The 19999-nt window shown below is 43.9% G+C and overlaps 1 protein-coding gene and 1 non-coding gene across 2 annotated transcripts; both read right to left on the reverse strand.

The window, feature by feature from the left end:
- Positions 1 to 227: 227 nt before the first annotated feature.
- Positions 228 to 336, reverse strand: LOC136484437 (small nucleolar RNA R71). Its single transcript, XR_010765957.1, has one exon. It is a non-coding gene; the product is annotated as a small nucleolar RNA R71 (small nucleolar RNA).
- Positions 337 to 16669: 16333 nt separating this feature from the next.
- Positions 16670 to 19619, reverse strand: LOC136481780 (subtilisin-like protease SBT3.8). Its single transcript, XM_066479075.1, has 8 exons — positions 19515 to 19619; positions 19219 to 19377; positions 18503 to 19134; positions 18329 to 18399; positions 17935 to 18201; positions 17705 to 17822; positions 17437 to 17608; positions 16670 to 17314 (listed from the first exon to the last, which is right to left on the reverse strand). Exons 1-8 carry the CDS (start codon positions 19609 to 19611, stop codon positions 16776 to 16778), a joined length of 2055 nt encoding a protein of 684 aa, XP_066335172.1. The 5' UTR covers positions 19612 to 19619; the 3' UTR covers positions 16670 to 16775.
- Between the last annotated feature and the right edge of the window lie 380 nt (positions 19620 to 19999).

A 19999-nucleotide genomic window follows, 5' to 3' on the forward strand; every position in this document is an offset into this window, starting at 1 on the left:
TGGAAAGGCACATGAAGATGCGAGTGCACATCTCCAACACTTTCTAGAGATTTGTAGCACTTTCACCATCAAAGGAGTGACCCATGCTGCCATACTACTTTGCCTCTTCCAATTCTCACTATTGGGGAAGGCAAAGCAATGGTTCTATGTCAACAAAGATAGAAATACTACATGGGATAACTGCTCCACTGCCTTCCTAACAAACTTCTTTCCCATAGGCAAGACCAATGCTTTGTGTGGGAGAATTTCAAGCTTTCAGCAACAACATGATGAATGTATCCCTGAGGCATGGGAACGCTTTCAAGATTACATTGCGGAATATCCTCATCATGGGATGGAGAATTGGCTACTCATGCAGACTTTCTACCATGGGTTGACCAATAGTACCCATGACACTATCGATGCTGCTACTGAAGATGCATTCCTATCACTCAACATACCAGCTGCAACAGCTCTTATGGTGAAGATGGCCTCCAACCAAGGTTGGAATGAAGAACATCTTTAGACCCACAAGAGAGGTGGATGTACGCATCAACTCAAGGAGGTAGACATGCTATCTGCCAAGATGGACCTACTAATGAAGAAGCTTGAAGATCGAGCCAATGAGAAGCAAGAAGTCATGCACATTCATGATTCTCGCATGACATGTGAAGAGTGTGGAAATACTGGGTATTCAGGGAACAACTGTCCTACAACCCAAGAGGATGAGAACTTTGTCAACAACAGCAAGTACTTTCATCCTCAACAGAATCAAGGATGGAACCAACAACAGAGACCGAACTACCAAGGTAACTATCAAGGTAATAATTTTAATAATTTCAATCAACCACCCTTGAGAGAATTAATTGCTGGCCAATCCAAACTTATGGAGAGATTATCTAGAAATTGAGCTACCAATGATAAAATTCTAGAGAACATAAATAATTGAATGGATAGCTTTGCTTCTGCCATTAAGAACCAACATAGCTTTAATAAAATGATAGAATCACAAATAGCTCGACTGGCAGCTGTTGTTCCTCCATCTGACAAAGGTAAGATTTCGGGGCAACTAGAAGATCTAGAAACTACAAATCTTGTTGATATTCACAATGCAGCATATTATTATATACAACCATCGATGGGAAGGTGAATAGATTATACCTTGCCTAAAAAGAAGAGCAATCCAAGAAGACCTATCATCCCCATCGCCATCGGACCGCACATTTTCCAAGAAGCTATCTGTGACTTCGGAGCAAGTCTCAACATCATGTCGAAGGTAATTTATGATCAAATTAATTGAGATACTTTGTTGTACACAAACATGCGTTTGCAGCTTGCAGATCAGTCACTCTGTTACCCTAAGGGAGTTCTTGAAGATGTCATTGTTCGAGTAGGACAATCATATGTTCCCATAGACTTTGTGGTTCTAGAAACAGGTGGAGATGTAAGGGCACCCATTATTTTGGGCTGACCTTTCCTAAGTACCACAAAAGCCATCATCTACGCAGATAGTGCCAAGATCTGCTTCACAATCAAGGATAGGAAGGAGAAGTTTTCTTTCAAGAATCGCATCCTGCAATCTCCTAGACATCCACAGACGCCATACCTACCCAAAGTGACAACAGTGACCAAGAAGAAGAACAATAGGAGAAGGAGGAAGAACAAGGCTAGGCAGCCTCAAGAAGAATCAGTTAACATGATCAACACACTTCAATTAGAGTACGACCACCTCCTCGCTTCACCATTCCTTGCAAAGAAGGATGACCCAGGTGTACCCACGATCGAGTGTACCATTGTACAATGAATTTTTCACAAGACCTTCTACGACATTGGGTCGGGTGTCAATTTAATGTCCAAGGTAACATATGAATACTTATTCAATGATGAACCTATGTTCTCTACATATATGCAATTGTAGATGGTGGACCAACCAATCCAATTTCTAGAAGGAATAGCAAAAGATGTCATGGTAAGAATACACAGTTTGCCCTGCCGACCTCATGGTTCTAGACATGGGTGAAGAAGAAGATGATACAACTATTATATTGGGAAGACCGTTCCTCAACACAACCAACACAATCATCTACGTTAGATCTGGACAAGTCCACTTCCAATTCCCTAGAGAAAAGGTACGTTGTTATTTCAATAGTTATACCACTTATGAACAGCCCAAGAAGACCCGCTCTAGGAGGAGACATCGATCATCCCAACACCGTAAGAATCAACCTCCGAAGAATGAATGGAAAGAAGATGAAGAACCTAGAGAAGTTGTGAAAGATGAACCTACTCCGCCTAAGTCAAGCCCATAGACCAAGCAGGTATGGAAAGAGAAGGTGACATCACCATCAGAGACACCGCCACAAGATGTGCAGCCATCTGGGTCTCCATCGTTGAGATCGGATGATGCACCCAAAGAGTGAAGAACTTTTCTCCAGCCAAATCCTGTCCAGAGGACTTAAAAATCTGAACCCTGGCCATGAGGTAACATCGGTAGTTATCCATATTTACTTTTTAGTATTGCATGAATTACTTTTCACTTTAGCATATTCATTTTCTACATTAGCATTGCATTTAGAAAAGGAAGATAAAAAGTTCCATGACTGCATTACATCATTGCATCATAAAGCCTAAGCCCCATGTGAAAAATTTTCTCGGTGTGTAAAAGCCCAAGGGAGTATTCATTATGGTGGCATAAAAAAATAATATATATTATGCATGCATATTTTCTTTCTGCATTATATAAATAAGAAAATCCAAAAATATATTTAATAGACATCCTGCTAGAACTTTGCCAATTAGGAAATCTATCTAAACCCCTAAGGACAACAAATCACTGAATGGTTGACTGCTAATCCCTTATCCTAATCTGTGCCATGAGTTTTGGTGTTCTTGTTGAAGTATTTTGTAGGATGATCAAGAGTAAAGCCATCCATCCAAAGTACATTTTCCCAAACTGTCGCTACACTCGCTACACGAGAAACACAACTTTTGGACGGATGAGAAAGACTTCAGCTGGTAGACTCACTCTAAGAAAGACCACGACAACATCCATCTTGGGGGAGGAGCATCCCCCATGTATCTAGCTAAGTATTTCTTTATCTTTTGGTTTTACTATTTTTAAGTTTGCTTCATATTTGCTAAAGAAATAAAAAGATGCATAACAAACTAAAAGCAAAATAAAAATTTATCTTAGCCAGTTATATATATATATATATATATATATATATATATTAAGGTGTGATCTTAAATTTTAAAAACAAAATAAAAGGTGTGTTAAGTTTTCTTTAAGTTTGATTTTTAAGAGCTAAATAAAAGGACTCTGAGAATAATCTCTTGTAATGGAAATGAGGAATAGTTGCTCTGTTATAATTCCTTTCAAGTACCTAGTTTTTAGCCTTGAATTCTCCTGTGTTTTGGATACAACTGTTTTGATATAAGAATTTACTCTAAACTAGGTAGCATATGCTTGATCTAAATCTAGGTAATTGATGGATATGATATGAGAAGGTATGAGCTGCTATTTATCTTATTACAAGTGACACTAAAGTTCTAGAAATTTTTCTTTTGAAAAACATAAAAATCCTACATGATGAGCTCTTGTATGACAAAGCTTGAATTCCTACTAGAGCCATATATGATATTTAGATTAGGAAAACTTCCACATATATGATGCTTGCATTGCATTGAGTTCAGTCAAGCTTTGTTGACCCTTATGAGAGGTTTGTCATGCTCTTAAAATCAAGATCATGTACACACCACCCAAATATGCACTACTCCCTCACTGGGGGTAGGCGCACAAACATGCCATTTCATCTAGATCCACCCTAAAAATGTTTTACTCCTACACTAGGAGAAAACACCAAAATTATTCTTGATAGGATATCCACCAAATAAATGCTCCAAGTTCTTGTTGCTATCTCTCAAAAGTTTTGCTGCAGAAAAGAGATATGGGGCTATGCAAAAGTTATTCATAAGAGAGAGAGAGAGAGAGAGATAAAAAAATAGACAAGTGTCCGAGATATTTAAAATAATGGGTACTTAGATGCCCGCCCGAGGAAAAAACAAAAGAGATGAATAAGATAGCCCATGTTTTCTTACAAAGTTGTTTCCAAGTTTCAAAAGAGAGATATGTTTTCAAGGAGCATAGTAGAATTAGGTTAGCCACCAAATATATCCACCATACATCCACACACATGCACATCTTGATTTGAATGTATGACTCAACTCTCTTTAGATCCAAGGTTTGACTTTACAATATATGTATTGCAAGTATGCTCTTTCATGCTTTTTCCACTCCTATGAGCTCCACATAAGCTTTAGTTGTAGGAAGAGGAAGGCATAACACCGCTATTGCCTTGGTGAGGATCCACAAAGGAAGCTTTGAGTTTTATTTTGAAAACCTATAAAAACTCTAGAATAAAGGTTGAGCAAAGAACTTGAGACATAGTGCTTGACCTGATCATTCTGTCTTTCAATTGCTCAAGACCCAAGTGAAGGCTGAAAAGCTCCATGGTTGAAGTTAATATGGGCAAGTTTGAAAGTTAGATCGGTTCATTCTAATCCAGAGGACAATTCTTGTTTGAACGCATGTGTACTTTTGAGGAGTGAAAGCATCGACGCAACTACTAATCCATATTTGCTAAGTTTAGCTTTGCTAAGGGACTAGCATAGGTTAAGCTTGGGGGAGTTTGTTGATGGTAGTTAATAACCATTATAAACTATCAACATAACATACATAAGGGCATAAATATAATCATCAACGAAGGTCTAGGGGTTTAAACTAACCAATTCCACGAGTTTTGGTGAATCTATATTTTCTGCAGGGTTTATCCATAGAACCATCAAGGTGGACCTACATGTCAAATTTAATCATGCTTATTCGCAAAGAAACAGACACCAAAAGGTTCTAGAAGACTCAAGAGGACTCCACACCGAAGCGGAGGGTGAGACGCACCTGCAGGCTAGCCGGCCCCTAGGGCCCACCTATCAGCCGCCTGTTGTTATGTTGGTTCTCCATCGCCTCTTAGGTTGCATCTACGCCGTCCTTTAAGTCGGTTTGATCCAAGGGCTCATGTTGGACGCTCCGGCCTATATATACAAGCCCCTACCACCCCCAGGCATAACCTCAGTCATCAAGTCATTTGAGAAGATAGAAACCCTAATCATCCTAAGAGCTCCACCATATTCTAGGGCATAGCTAGTTAGGCTAGGTCTAGAGGGAGGCAAGTAGGCTTCGCTTGGATTCCTGATCTTGTTAAGAGTGTGGTTTGGTATAATCTTTGTACCCCCTCTCTTTTGTACCTCCATTATTTTTATATGCTAGTTACAATTGTTATGATAATATTAGTATTCATCTTATTCATGTTCTTCATTATAATGTTCAACGTCTACTTTGATTATATACTTAGTATAGCTAGTTTATCATTATGTTTATGCATAAGTTCATATAACGCTCACTCTAAAGTACACGAGGTGGGTTGTCGACATTGTGTAAGTGTGGTGCTTATACGTTGTTTACCTGCGGATACACCCTATGTTCTAGGTCATATGGTAGATCGCGGATGTGACACTCCCGTTAAGTCCTTTGTAGTCCACTCCCCAAATATAGGTGCAAGTAGGGTCCGGTTATGAAGGAAGAACAAGCTCTGTTCTTAATCTTCCTTAGTAATATCCCTTATGAGTAGATATAAAGATAACCTTAGCCATGACTACTAGGTGTAATTTCACTAATCAATGTATGCTTTGTCTTGTAATTAATAATGACTTAGGAATTATGCTACTAAATTCTATACCATGTTATGTGATTAAGTTGTCTGGTTTGCATTGTACTAGAAATGTGTGTGTAACTCAGCACAAAGGTCCTGAAGAGGAGTTGCTACATGCGCTCCTAGGGGTCTCTCGATGTGGTCTACTTAACTTGAGTTGATCAAGTGGATGACACTCGGTTTAGGTAAACTTCGGCATCGAGAAATCCAGGTCCCCCACACACGCCATCTCATCAGCGTAAATGGAGGAGACATCCTCTGTTTTGATCAGTGTATGGTTCGGAACATCAATGCTCCTACATCTCCGATCGAACATGCCTTCTGTGGTATGATAGGTTGCGATTCCCCAGGGAGCGCAACGGTACCCAAGGCAAAGCACACCAGTTGGAAAAAAATCTTTATCTTGCCTTGCCCTAGAGCTCTTGTGGTGGTTCGAGCATTGTAAATTTGATCGAGCCAGACATGCCTTCAGTCTACCCCTCAAGTGCTATGACTGCTTGGATTGGAATCAAATAAGTACAGAAAAGACATATCACAACCGCACCAGGCATTCAAGTCTCAAGTGTTTCAAAAGCTCCTTTTCTCGAATCACTTCTTGTGTTCAGCTTTCCTAACGCGTTTGCTTCACTCTCATATTTTACTGTGCTCGCAAGATAGTCCAAAATATGGCACATTTGATCTCGTTAGACACTATACAATATAGGGCTATGAGTAAAACTATTGCCTACAGAGTGGATTCGGTCACAACATTTGTATCAGTAGTAGTAGTAGTAGCAGTCATGAGTGGCTTTGATCAGTGTTGAACCCAACTCATCTCATTTTCGTGTATTCGATAAGATTTGTTGAACTTGCAAGAACCATGCATCAAGGATTATTTTTATTCAGAAATTTTATACTTTATAGGATCACACAAGGTCCGGCCATCTGAAATCTTGACTAACTGGATGACGTGCTCCTGCATTCCCATGTAGGCGCACATGTGTGGGTGGCGTCAGTAGATTATTGTAGTAGGGGACATCACCTCTCGGCCCATCGCATTGACGTGATGGGGCGAAGCCCCACCGACCACGCACACAAACATCTCAGTCGTGGGGTGGTCGACGACCCCCAAACTATAGCAGCAGAGACAAGGGGCAAGAATGAAGGTTACACCTGCTGCCTCCTCTCTCTAGAGCTCCAAATTCCATCCCAAAGCTTTTGCCTTCCACTCTACTATGCTGCCGGCGCCTCCTACCAAGACCATGGCGGAGCGAACGAGGTTGTCTGTCGATGTGGAGTCCCCGGATGACTTTAACGCCAGCAATCCTCCACCAACAGATGGATCTCACATCGGCCTGCTTTCTAACCTGCCAGCTCCCCCTTTAGAGGTGGATCATCACCGCTCTTCATGTTGTTTATGTTCATTTAACCAGAGTACGCGAGCAATGCTCACACTAGTATTTATGTTCATGCTGTTTAATTTAACTAGTATTTGGAATTTACCTACTATCTCAACAGGGATCGTGGGCATGACAGCATCCCAAGCCTTGTTGGGTTCTTCATCCGCGGTCGTGCTCGGAAAGTGGCCCCGCAAGGCATTCCCCGATGGAGGCAGCCACCCATGATTCCATGCCAGGCTACGCTGGTCAGTTCGGTAAAAGTCATTTACCTTCTCAATCAGATCGCTCTCCCCCTTATCCTATATGAGCTTGAACTTGGCTTGCATTATGCAGCGCTTTCTCCATGGCGACACCACCCCTGATCATGGGGATTTCCCCCGGTGGTGCTGGAGAGTCGTCCTGTCGCCGCTTGCCGCCACCGATCCCATCTGTCCCTACATAGCCCTCTAGTTCTGAAGTGGGCGAATCCTCAAAAGAGTGTGAATCCTCAGACAACGTAGACTACCGTTAATTATTGAAGGATTACCATAAGGTCCAAGTGGTTTTGTCATCGACTAGGCTAAATGCTGAGATGTTGCGCAGTGACCTGGACGCCATGCGCGATGCACTTCAAGCTTCCAAGAATCTAGTCTCCTAGGCGCGGGGCAAATTGGTGATCGCCAATGAGCAGGCCCAACACATGATGAACCTTACTATGGTACTGAGCATGTGGGTCGTCACCCTGCAGCAGTCCATGCTAGTCGCCTATAACGCAGCCTTCCCCGATGGAAACATGGATAATCTGTTCACCATAGAGGAGCACCTCCGGGCCCTGCCAACCCGCCTTCGAGCCATGGTGACCGAAGCTATTCATTAGGGGGCTGCCACGATGTTGGCTGCTACCTAGCTTTAGATTGGCACAACGGTGAACCTCGGAGTGGCGGAGCAGGGTTTTCCGCCGCGTTCGACGGACGATGACATTGCCTATCTGATCGAGAGTTTTGAGTCGGCCGCCAACACCGTCATACAGAAGGTGGACATGGATGAGATCCTGCATGCCAACCTCAACCCTTGATCTATGGGACATATCAGTAGTATTAGTAGTCATGAATAAGTTTGATCTATGGGATGCCCTAGCAAAATATGTGAACTCTTATTTGCATGTTGGTGTTAACTTTTGTTTAACTTTGTATCAGGCCTTGTTTGGATGCATGTGTATCCACATCAATTCACATGTGTTGGAGTGGAATGGAATGGAATTTAGTTTAATTCTACTTCAACACATGTGGATTGAGATGAATACATGGACATCCTTGGTTGGATGCATGTGTATCCACTTCAATCCACATGTGTTGGAGTGGAATGGAATTGAATTTAGTTTAATTCAACTCCAATCCACTTCAATACATGTGGATTGAGATGAATACATGCACATCTAAACAAGGCCTTAGGTGGGTTGTTAAACTATGTTGAGCGTGGTGTAGCTCAGGTCCTTTGGTCATTTTGTAGCTAGTTTGTAGCCCCTGTTGATTGCTATTCGCTGTAGATTTCTTTCTAGTTATCTTTGATTTGATCTATAATATGCTAAACATTCATGAGTGCCTTTGATCTCTGTTGAAGCCAACTCATGTCTTTGATAAAATTTGTTGAACTTGAAAGAACCTTGTAGCGAGGAGCAAGTCTCGCCTTAATCTAATGCAGAGCAGAGGAACCATTGGTCTTGAAATGTTAATGCACACATAAGAAAGTCTGACCACAAGTCTCATCTCAGTCTAGTAGAGCAGAGGAGCCATTGGTGTTGAAATATTATTGCACACATAAGAAAGTCCGACCTCTGTACATTTGAACGCATCTGACAATATCCTTCGTAGTTTTCCTCATCTTCCTATGATGCTTGTTACTGTGTCGATTATGATTTTACGTTTGGCTAATTTAATAGTAGCATAGCCTAGTAGTACAATATGGCAGGTGCATTGTAGTGCTTTTGAAGTGTCATTTTTGTGTATTTTGGAGTGCCCTCATCAGCATACCCCATGTACCCATGAAATTAGAAATCAATATAAGTATTCTACTACAGCTGAATTAACAGATGAAAGGGCAACAAGAGCTGTAACACCACCGTAACACATGTGCGCGCCAAACAAATAATTCAATTTGCAAACAAAACAAAGATGGCACACTAGTTCAGCTAAAATAATGATAACATCCATCATTGAGGAAATTAACATGTCCATAGACAAGCAAACAACATTGGTCCATTTAAAATGCATGACAGAGAGATACATTAAATGCAGCTTTATTTACTGCTCTGCTAATGAATCTAAGAACAAGGGAACATAAGGAAGATAGAATGGTCTGTAGATAAATTCTTTTTTAATGGTACGTCTACCATACCGAAAGACATGGGTAGGGATGACACGAACACTTATGCGGTCCATGTCATATGTGATGATTGTTCCATCCTCCCCAGCAAAGAAAATCAAATTCCATTCTAGGTGAACTGTAATCACTATGTCCTTGTCAACAAAATCAGGGAAACCAAATCTAATATTAATCCTTCCAAATAGGATCCGCGTGGTGACCATATGCTTCAATGTCCAATTATCAGTACCATAGTATTCAAGGATCTAGATTGAAAGCTTGGAATAATTGGGACCACCAATAGTACATACACACAAGTGACCCTGAGCTTGATGCATGGAGTGTTGAAGACCACTAGGCCCATCAATTTTCCTCCACGTGTTTCCCTCCATATCCACAGCAAGTATCATAGGGTACTCCCTAGAGCACCCCATAATGTGTAGATAACCGTTAAGAAATACACTTAGTTGTCTGTAAAATATCACATCAGTATGCTCAGCCCATTCAGATTCCTTATATATCCATGCTGCAATTTGAGATGAGTAGATCTCCACACCTACGCACACAGCGTTGACATCCACATATTCAACCACTTGGAAGTGCGAGGAGGCTATCGGATCGAACGCCAAGCGAGCCCCACCAACAGCATGGCCAACATCATGGGTGCTAGGTGTCGGGGACCAAATACTGGGGTACCCAAAGAGGTGGAACTAATAACCATCAAACGTTGATGCTTCCGAATAGACGAGAGCGCATCTACACTTCTTGCCCATACGACCGAAGAGTGGCTGCGCCTCACCCTACCCCTAAGGGTTGGCGTCGCCTCGCCTGAACCTTGAGGGCTGGACTCCACCTCGCCCGATGACCGAGGGCAGGCTCCGCCTCACCCGACGTCCAAGGACTGGCTCCGCCTCACCCGGCGGCTGAGGGCTGGCTCCACCTCGCCTGATGTCCCGGGACAGGCTCCGCCTTGACCAATGTCCTAGGGCTAACTCCGCCTCGTCCGATGTCTAGGGCCAAACTCCACTGCGCCTGACCCATGAGGGCTGGACTCCGCCTCGCTCGACGACCGAGGTTTGGCTCCACCTCGCCCGACATCCAAGGACTAGCTCTGCCTCGCCCAATGTCTGAGGGCTGGCTTCGCCTCGCCCGACGTCTCGGGACAGGCTCTGCCTCGCCCGACATCCCGGGGCTAACTTGGCCTTGTCCGACGTCCGAGGGCAGGCTCTGTCTCGCTCGATGTCCAAGGACTAACTCCGCCTTGCCCAACGTCTGGGGACTAGCTCTGCCTTGCCCAATGTCTAGGGACTGGCTTCGCCTCGCCCGACGTCTGAGGGCTGGCTCCGCCTCGCCCGATGTCCAAGGGCAGGCTTCGCTTCGCCTGACGTCCCGGGCGTCTACACCCTGCTCCTTCATAAATGATGAGCATAGGGTAAGATAGGACACTCAGGTCAACCACAGTACCGAGGACCATACCCTGTATGCCTATGGGAAAGTACCATCAGGATATGATGGGACGGGTGCTTTAAGCCCTTCCAGGCATGACAGAGCCCAAACAGTGTTGTAGGCACCGACTTTTGCCTTATAGTGTTGTGGGCGCCGCCATCAGCCCACGGACGTGGGCCCTAACATAAGCATACGACAACCACTACAATCCAGGAGGGAACTCACACCATCTACAGTAATAGACGTATGGTGACTTCCCCGTCTCCTCCCCGTTGGGTCACGGCTCGGGACCCTGGCACGCCGCACCGTCTACCGGAGTAGGATGGGACGTGATCACTTGCTGAATGAAGCCAGAGCATGGCCCTATCAGGATCAATGAACGTGCTATCCCTGGCACTGTCTGCCATGTCAGCAGGGCAGGCTCAAGGGAAAAGGAAAACCCGACACCTTTGAAGGACCTTCTCTACCTCTGGTTTTTTACTCTTTCTCCCATCTGTAATCTATGCTCCCCCTTTGTCTATAAAAGGGAGGGCAGGACACCCCAATAAGGGGATGGATTGATTTCATACATCACACAACACACAGCCAAGCAGCAACCGAGCTCTTGGCATCCTTTTGACCTTTCCATCAGAGACTTGGGACCTGTCCATCTCTCAACCGTTTGTACCCCCTACTACGAACCTTTTTCGGTGCTAATAACACGAGCATCATCAAACTAGATGTAGGGACATTCTACCCATACCAGTATAAACCTTGCGTCCTTTAGTACACCATCCGGGCCTAACGCGCAACAAATACAAATTTACTAGTTGGTGTTTACTCAAAACATCGACACTAGGCGATAGGATTTTAAACTTCTGGGTCATTGCATTGCAGACGACATAGTGGTATCCATCAGCCCAAAGGCACTAGCATTGGATGAGGCCATTGCAGCAATCTAAGACAGCTACATTTTCAATGTTGAAGGGCAAAAGTTCTAAGGAGCGGGGGCGTACACCACGGACAAGGCTGGTGAAGTTTTGATTGCCATCCACACTGTCATAGAAGAAGCCGACCACAGTCTAGGGTAGCTTATTATGGTTGTTGGGGTCTGAGATGAGGTTTTTTCAGGAGTGACAGATACATTTGTAGCAAAACAAGGAGCAAGCGCGGAGGCGGCGTAGGATCTCAAAAATGATATCCTCCGTGAGGTTGGCCAGTGCATTCCTCTTTTTGAGGCCTCCTCCATTTCGTTAGTGTGTAGTACGATGAGAGCTTCCTCAGTGATCTCTAAAGAGGAAAATAATCCAACAAAGATCCATCAGTGAAGTCCATAACTCATACCAAAGTGTAACTTTAACAGCCATTAACAATTTTCATAGTACGACCTCATGTAAATTTAGAGTAGCACCACATAGATATATATAACTCAAACTAGAGTAGCAGTTAATGGAGCTATAACCATTACAATTTCAGCAGTTAATTGAGCTTCCTCAGTTTTCACAAGTAGAATGTCAGTGAACAAGTGGTAGTGATCATCATTGGCATCAGTAGCAACATGTGCAGCTTAAACATTAATGGCCTTAGTGATGTGAATGATGGACACAAAGCATTGATTTGCTTTTGATGCCTTCCTCTTGTTTGGAACCAAATGGTGGATAACTTGGTTGTCAAGAAGGAGAAGACACAGAAAGCAAACATATGAGCTGCATCCTAATACATCCAACAGCCATGTAGACATCAATGGCACAAAAATATGTCCTTAGATATGTTACAAGTTCAAAATACCATAAGGACTCACTGGTGGCACTGGAGCATACGAAACAGAAATGTAGAATCAAGCAAGCACTAGACACAAAAAAATAGTTTAAGGCAGAATCGAAGGGCCTATACGTTTACCTAGACATATAGGTATAATCAAGCAAGCACTTGACAATTAACAGGCCTAGTTGCACACAGGCATTTACAATACGAACACTGAACATATGCAGAAAACCAAGGCACCAACAGAAAACCAACCAGCGCCACCTCCTAGTTATTTTATCAGCATTGGCCTAACCAGATCTGTAATGCTACAATGTTTCTTGGATACCTCATGTTCAAGCAAAGACCAAAACAGTGAAGCAAACAGGAAAAGGCAAGAAAGGAGACCAGCTGATTAGATCTGTCGCCTCTGCCACAGCACACAACAGACATGGATGCCAATGCAGCCGCACTCCACCGACAAGCCCCACCGTCTAGCCTCCAAAAGGACGCTGGAGCCACCACAGCACACTGGGGATCCTCCGCCGCCGCCGCCGCCGCTAGTCAAATGGGCACAGATTTGTGCCCACTTGAAGGAGAAATATCCAATATAGGTCAACTTGTAGGGCATTCACACAGAGAATATAATACAATAATGACTCCAAAGACATGTCAATACAACCAGGCATCTAGCGCAATGGTAAAGAGCGTGCATTTCTTCCTCCGGTCCCAGGTTTGACTCCTAGGCATTGAGGTTTTTTTAATTTATTAGACCCCGGCGGCACAAAAGTTACAAGTGACACACAAGCCGTCTGGTGCCATAGGTTGGATGGATATCGAGAATGGTCCCACAGGTACACATGACACGTGAGCCTTCAGGTCCCATAGGTCGGATGGAGATGGAGAATGGTCCCACAGGTACACATGACACGTGAGTCGTCGGGTTCCAAAGGTCAGATGGTTCCACAGGTACACGTGACACGCAAGCCGTCGGGTCCCACAGGTTGGATGGAGATGGAGAATGGTCCCACGGGTACACGTGACACGTAAGTCATCGGGTCTCATAGGTCAGATGTTGAAGGGTCCCATAGGTACATGTCGGACGAAGAAAGGACCGAGCAGAGACTTTTATGACGAATTGCAAGCGTCACGGATGAGTAACTGCAGGTCCCACAGGTAAATGTCGGATGGAGAAAGTACCGTGTGGAGATCTATGATGAAGCCGTTCGTTACAGGTCGAATACTATTCGTCACAGATGTGTAATTAGTTCAATGACGAAGCCTTGTTCGTCATAGTTTTAAAAGAGATCGTCATAGATGAGTCGCGTGAGTGATCTGTGATGAAACTCTGTGCTCTTCTATGATGTTTTTTTGTGACAATGCCTGATTTCATCATGGAAAGGGAGGGTTGCAGGATCGTCACCACTGATCTATGACGAAACAAAAATATTCGTCATAAAAACTTCTATGACGATCACGGATTCGTCATTATGATTTTCATCATAGAAGTGAATATTTCTAATAGTGAGACAGGGGTACCTAGATCGAGACCATCTTATGTAGACACAGAGCCATATATCAGACAATAGAGACCTATTACACATTCTGAACATGGCAGACCAACCACACACACTAGTTCAGAAATGATTTCTCTTGATGGTGCCATTTTTTCATTGGTAGTTCATAAGGAGCAGGACCACTACTAGTGTAAAATCTATGGCCCCAGGCAAAGAATCACCGGTGTAAATGACTTTACACTGGCGGTTTTACTCCAGTATTAATAGTGTATTTACACTGGCAATTTTCGTTATGCAAGCACTAGTGTAGATACATTTACACTGCTAGCGGTTTGCGTAACGAAAACCATGAGTGTATTTGTTTTACACTGGTGGTTCACTTAAAGAACCGCTTGTAGCATCGGCTGAAAATCTCGACCATTGCTCTCACCTGCCACCGATTCTCCACTGTTCCTCTCACCTACCACCGCTGCTCGTGGCTATAAAAGGGCCCATGCACGGTAGCCTGAGATATCCATGGCGTGGCACATGTTTGTAGAAGCCTGAGCTCTGCACCATTTCTTTGATTTCATGTTTGTGGCCACTTATTTTACATAGAATTCACATATATATGGGCTCTCTGTGGGAGAAAGCTCTCCACATACAAATTTTATTATGTAGTTAGGATGATGCACACGAGAGGTACTAGAAAAATATTTTTTTCAGATGGAGCCATTGGTATATCTCTGGCATCATTGGTAGAACCCTCCATCTCCTACAAGTACCCCCTTTACTCCTATACACTATAAATAGGTGTGTTGAGCTATGGGTAAAGCATCACTGAAGATCACTCAAACTCAAGGGAGGGAGCTCTAGTTACTTTAGTCCATTCCATAGTAGCTAGGCAAGTAGTGGGAGATAGAGTTAGAGTAACATCTCTGCTTGGAGTCTGGAAGAACTCTTCAAAGTCGGGTATAGCCCTTTTGTACCTTTCCTCTTTTGTACACTTACTCTATTTGGAATATACTTCTACTTTATTTAAGTATTTCATTCAAGCTTACTACTTAGCTAAGTGTGCTTTGGATGTTTGTTACAAGCTTAGCTAGCATAATACCCTGTTAGTGTGGTATCTTGCATGGGTTCCACCGTCTAGTTAGGTTGCTTTGATCTCATTTCATCAGAGCTAGGATCAAAGTGGTGAGTTCATAGATTAAACATGGTGCTTAGGCTATAACTTGCCTGTGAATACGGCTAGGGCTTCGGATAGTTAGTGGTAGGTTGGCAGGTGGTGACAGCCCTGTCCATCCTCTATATTCCATTACGATAGGTTTAGTTCTTAAAGCTTAGGGCTCATTGTATTCCTTGTCCAGTTTACCCGTGAAACGGAAGACTAGATCAGGGTGCGCCCCGAAGTGCTTGAGAACTCTTCTCTTTCTTGGTTTAGCTAAGTTGCTAAGTATATAGTTAAGTTGTGCTTGATAAGTAGAAGTTACATAGGACTCTTTTTTTACTCACTCTCTCTCCCACTAGCTACGCTGTCTACTCTTTTATCTAGCTATCTTCTATAGTGATCATAACGCGCGCCAATCGTTTACCCCCGACTAAAGTCGTGCAATTGCTTGAGGACTTAGTCATAAGGAATCCTATTTATCAATCATCTTAGCCTTCCTATGGGAATTATAAATACGACATTCAGAGTACTCTCGAGCGAAGTGCTACTTCAATATTTTCAGTGTGCATGCGGAAATATCCGGTAGACATAAGAAATATCAACAGGCAGTTGGGGCTGGACAGGGGGCAGTAGAGGCTGCAGTTGTGACTAGGGCAGGGGCAGCGGCGACGGTGTAGGAGAGTGGGAGGAAGGTGGCACAGAGAGAGGAGAGAAGGAGGCAGCGCTTGTAGAGAATGTCGGAGGAGAAGAGATAAGGGATTAACCTTAAACTTGCTTGTCTTCTTTTGCTACATTCCTCCATATATAGGGGTTTACAAGAATGCTAATGGGCTTTGGGCCTATTTATCAATAAGAGTCCAAATCCCCTACTAATCCTTTTTAGATCTAATATATAACAGCTAGGCCTGAGCCTCCTCCCTAATTAATCAGCCCACTAACATGTCTGGGCGTGTTCTCCTACCATACATCTTACCGACCATGATAACAACACTCAATGGTAAAAAATTAGTCTTAGGGTTCTCATTAGTTATTATCATCCATATTTTGGAGAACAAAAGAAATATGAAAGACGTCCACCATAAATTGTACTAACATATATTTCTCCCTGGGATTGATGTAAAGGAAACTTAAAATCTCTTATATTATTATAGCTGATTACAGAATATATACATGTATAAGCATTTGTACAAAACTACTGCATCATGAAAAGTTATATGGTTAACTGATAACCACAAATTTTATTCACCTTTATTAGGATGCAGTATATATATATATATATATATATATATATATATATATATATATATATATATATACCAACTAGTACTTACGACCATACAAGTAAAACCATGCATGGTAGAACATGGCATCTCTTTTTCTCCCCCTGAATAGTGCAAGGAACACCTAGCATGATATTGACTCCAAAGATTAAAGGGTATTAGATTTATTTGCCTCCATGTTTCACCTTGATTTCTTATCAAACATCTGCAAAGAAATCATGAATCGTGATCCGGGCTGCAACTGGAATTCTTACTGTCCTATGATCATTGTACCACGTAAGGCTGCCAAACGTGTAATCCCCTTGTAACCTCCACATAGGTGATAACTTGATCTGAAATGTAAGAACCTTGTTTGCAGCGTTGAACACAAGAACCGATGGCTCAACTTCGATCTTGACTCCAGCAGGGCTCTCAACCGCAACGTGGTAAACTGCATCGACCTCGCCGACATTTGTGACAGTTCTCGGCACGGTAACTGGATACCTAAGATTTGGTACCGAGACAGAAGGCAGGTTTAAGAGATACCCGGGTACCGATGTTGCATTGCAGCTAATGGATGTTTCGATGCTGCAGCGAAAGAATTGGTTGTAATCGTTTGGATTGATGTCATAAATCAAGCCAGGATCTGCTGCTCTGTTAGGGTTAATGTGGCCACCTCCATAGTCAAATGGGTCAGCAATCTTCCTAGGCAACCCTTCAGCCAGTATTGGCATGCCGTGTTCATCAGTTACAGATGCTTCACCATGCAAAAAGAAATAGAGGTAAAGCAATTGTAATGCTGCGCCTAGTCGTTGACTAGTCATGTTTTCATATATAATTTGTGCAAGTTATTGGTAGATTAATTGTTGTGCTAATTACCAGTGGTGACAATGGCAGATTTCAGCGCAGCAGGAGACCAATCTGGGTGCAGAGCTTTCAGCAGTGCAACTATGCCCGAGACGTGTGGAGCGGCCATTGATGTCCCCGACATAAGCATGTAGGAGTCTCCCACTGCTGCTAAGATGCTAGCTCCAGGTGCAGCTATGTCAGGCTGTTGGGGAAGCAACAGTGGAGTTAGATACGTGATTTGTCATGGCTTGTAGTAGTGTGCCTAGTGCCTACTGCCTAGTGCTACAATGGTAGGTACCTTGATAACATCAGCGTAGTCGATGGCTGGACCTCTGGAGGAGAAGGCAGCCACTTTGGGAGCCAGTAACTCTTTACTTGTAACGCTGCGCGATGGTTCAATCTTTGCCACCGGAGAGCTGCTTATTAAAAGTTTAAATAAACAATCAGAAATATAATTCATGCAAGAGAGGAAGAGGGTTTGATTCATTTTAAAGAACAAGAATGAATCAAGAAGTTGCATAGTTGTACCTCGCGGTTCTGATGTATCGTAGAATCTTGTACCCAGTGTCAATGTCCACAAGAACACAAGGAATTCCTCCGCAGTTTTCTGTGACATCTAGAAGATTGGTCGTGTATTGAGCGAAAACAAGACCCGAGCCCCCGGCATCCAGGACGTTTTGCGTCGCGTTTTGGAATTGCTGGACCGGGACTAGCGCTCTTTGGTTGTCTGATAATGGAAAGCACAGGGCAGTCTTCCCTTTCAGATCCGTACCGTTGAGAGTTTCCGCCGTGCAGCTAACCACAGAAAGCAAAAATTAACTGCTCAGCTTCGATTCAAGACGTGTGTGATGTACTAGACTGTCGGAAAACTTTTAGCTGGGTCGAATTAAAATGAAGTGAAACTAGTGGCTTAATAACGTACAGGCCTCCAAAGGCAAGGCTTCTGAAACTGCTCCTGGGTGAGTTCTTCTCTTGGTAGTAGAGAGATTGTCCCTGCAAAATTGGTAGATGTCGGTCAGGATGAGTTCGTACTTCGTAGATGACTAATCACTTATATTCCTGCTAAATTTGTACTATTCGGTTGTACCTAACCTACCAATATCTGATGCTTGTTGCCCATCGTAATGGCGGTTGGAAACGAGCGATCAATCGTACTCGCGGCCACGGTGATGACCCACGGGGCAGTATTCCCGACGGTCTGCGGCCTTGGACCGTCGTTCATGCCAGAGTACACGACGGTGATCCCCTTCTGAACCGCGTGCAGGGCGGCGAACGAGCCCTGGAAACCGACGGCACCGAGGGACAGCGAGAGCACGTCCACCCCGTCGTGTATCGCGTCGTCGATGGCCGCGAGCACCGTCGCGTCGCTGCCCCTGCTACGGCCGTTCTCGTTGAGCCAGAGGGATTTGTACACGGCGATGCGGGCGTGCGGCGCGCCGCCGCGCGCGACGCCCGCCGCGAGGCCGTGGAAGCTGGCCGCGTCCACGGCGGAGCCCGCCGCGGTGGACGCCGTGTGCGTGCCGTGGCCGTTGGCGTCCCGGGCCGAGAGGTACTCGTTCCTGTGGAGGGTTTCCCTGTCGATTCCGGCGTCGTAGAAGCGTGCCCCGATGATCTTGCGGCTGCAGTTGTTGGTGCCCCAGACCTCTCCGACCTGGCACACGCCTTTCCACCGCGACGGCACCGGCGGGTATCCTTCGTCGCTGAAGCTTCTTGACTCCGGCCAGATACCTGAAGCAGCAAGTTAGGTTTTTTTAGAGACAGACAGTGAAGAAATGCGTGTCAGATTAGAGTGAGATTGCGTACGGAGCGGACCTGTGTCAACAACCCCGATGATAATGTCCTCTCCATATCTGCCTTTCTGGAGCAAGTCGTCGCTGGGCGTTTGGTAGCTCAGATCAAGGAAATCCCAGCTGTGAGTGGTTGTCGTCGTGTAGGTTGTGCTAGGTTCCACACTGATGACTTCTGGAAACCCTATAGATAGAGTTAACAAATTAAGCCACAAGGTGCGGCGTGGTTATATTATAATTAGTTTCCTCAATATATATAGATTATAGACTACTGCAGCTGTGGAGAAAATTCAGCTAGCAATCGCAAGTTGAAGTCCTCACCTGCTACTTGTTTAGCTTCGTCTTCAGTGAGCATCGCTGCGAAGCCTGAGAAGCCATGCTTGTAGTTGTGAACCATGGAGGCCAAAGAATCTTCCATACTGAAAGTAACATACGCATAAATTCATCGCCTAAACAAATATTGTATGGTACGTGGGCAGAATATATAAACCGAGCTAGAGAATATATATATATATATATATATATATATATATATATATATATATATATATATATATATATATACACACACACACCACACACACACACACACACACACGTGCCTTCCAAGAACATTGCTGAGTAGATCATGGTGCGAAGCGACGACATCGTTGGGGTGCTCATGTTTCACATCTCCTAGGTACACGATATACAGCTGCAAAAATTACATGTTACAAATTATATATACTTTAGGAACAAATTATTCTTAATTAGCATGTCATCAAATAAATCTACCAGCTAGTATATATACCACACGCTATTTACCG

The sequence above is a fragment of the Miscanthus floridulus genome, chromosome 9, assembly GCF_019320115.1.
Source record: "Miscanthus floridulus cultivar M001 chromosome 9, ASM1932011v1, whole genome shotgun sequence".
Lineage (NCBI taxonomy): Eukaryota > Viridiplantae > Streptophyta > Magnoliopsida > Poales > Poaceae > Miscanthus > Miscanthus floridulus.

Bases quoted from the DNA above. Each gene is read 5' to 3' on its own strand.
- LOC136481780 (XM_066479075.1), bottom strand. From the start codon at position 19,611: ATGGAAGATTCTTTGGCCTCCATGGTTCACAACTACAAGCATGGCTTC. The intron at 18,202-18,328 runs GTACGTTATTAA...TTCTGTGGTTAG, and splicing joins AGCCTTGCCTTTGGAGGCCT to CTGCACGGCGGAAACTCTCA. The intron at 17,609-17,704 runs GTACCTACCATT...CTTCCCCAACAG, and splicing joins ACTACGCTGATGTTATCAAG to CCTGACATAGCTGCACCTGG.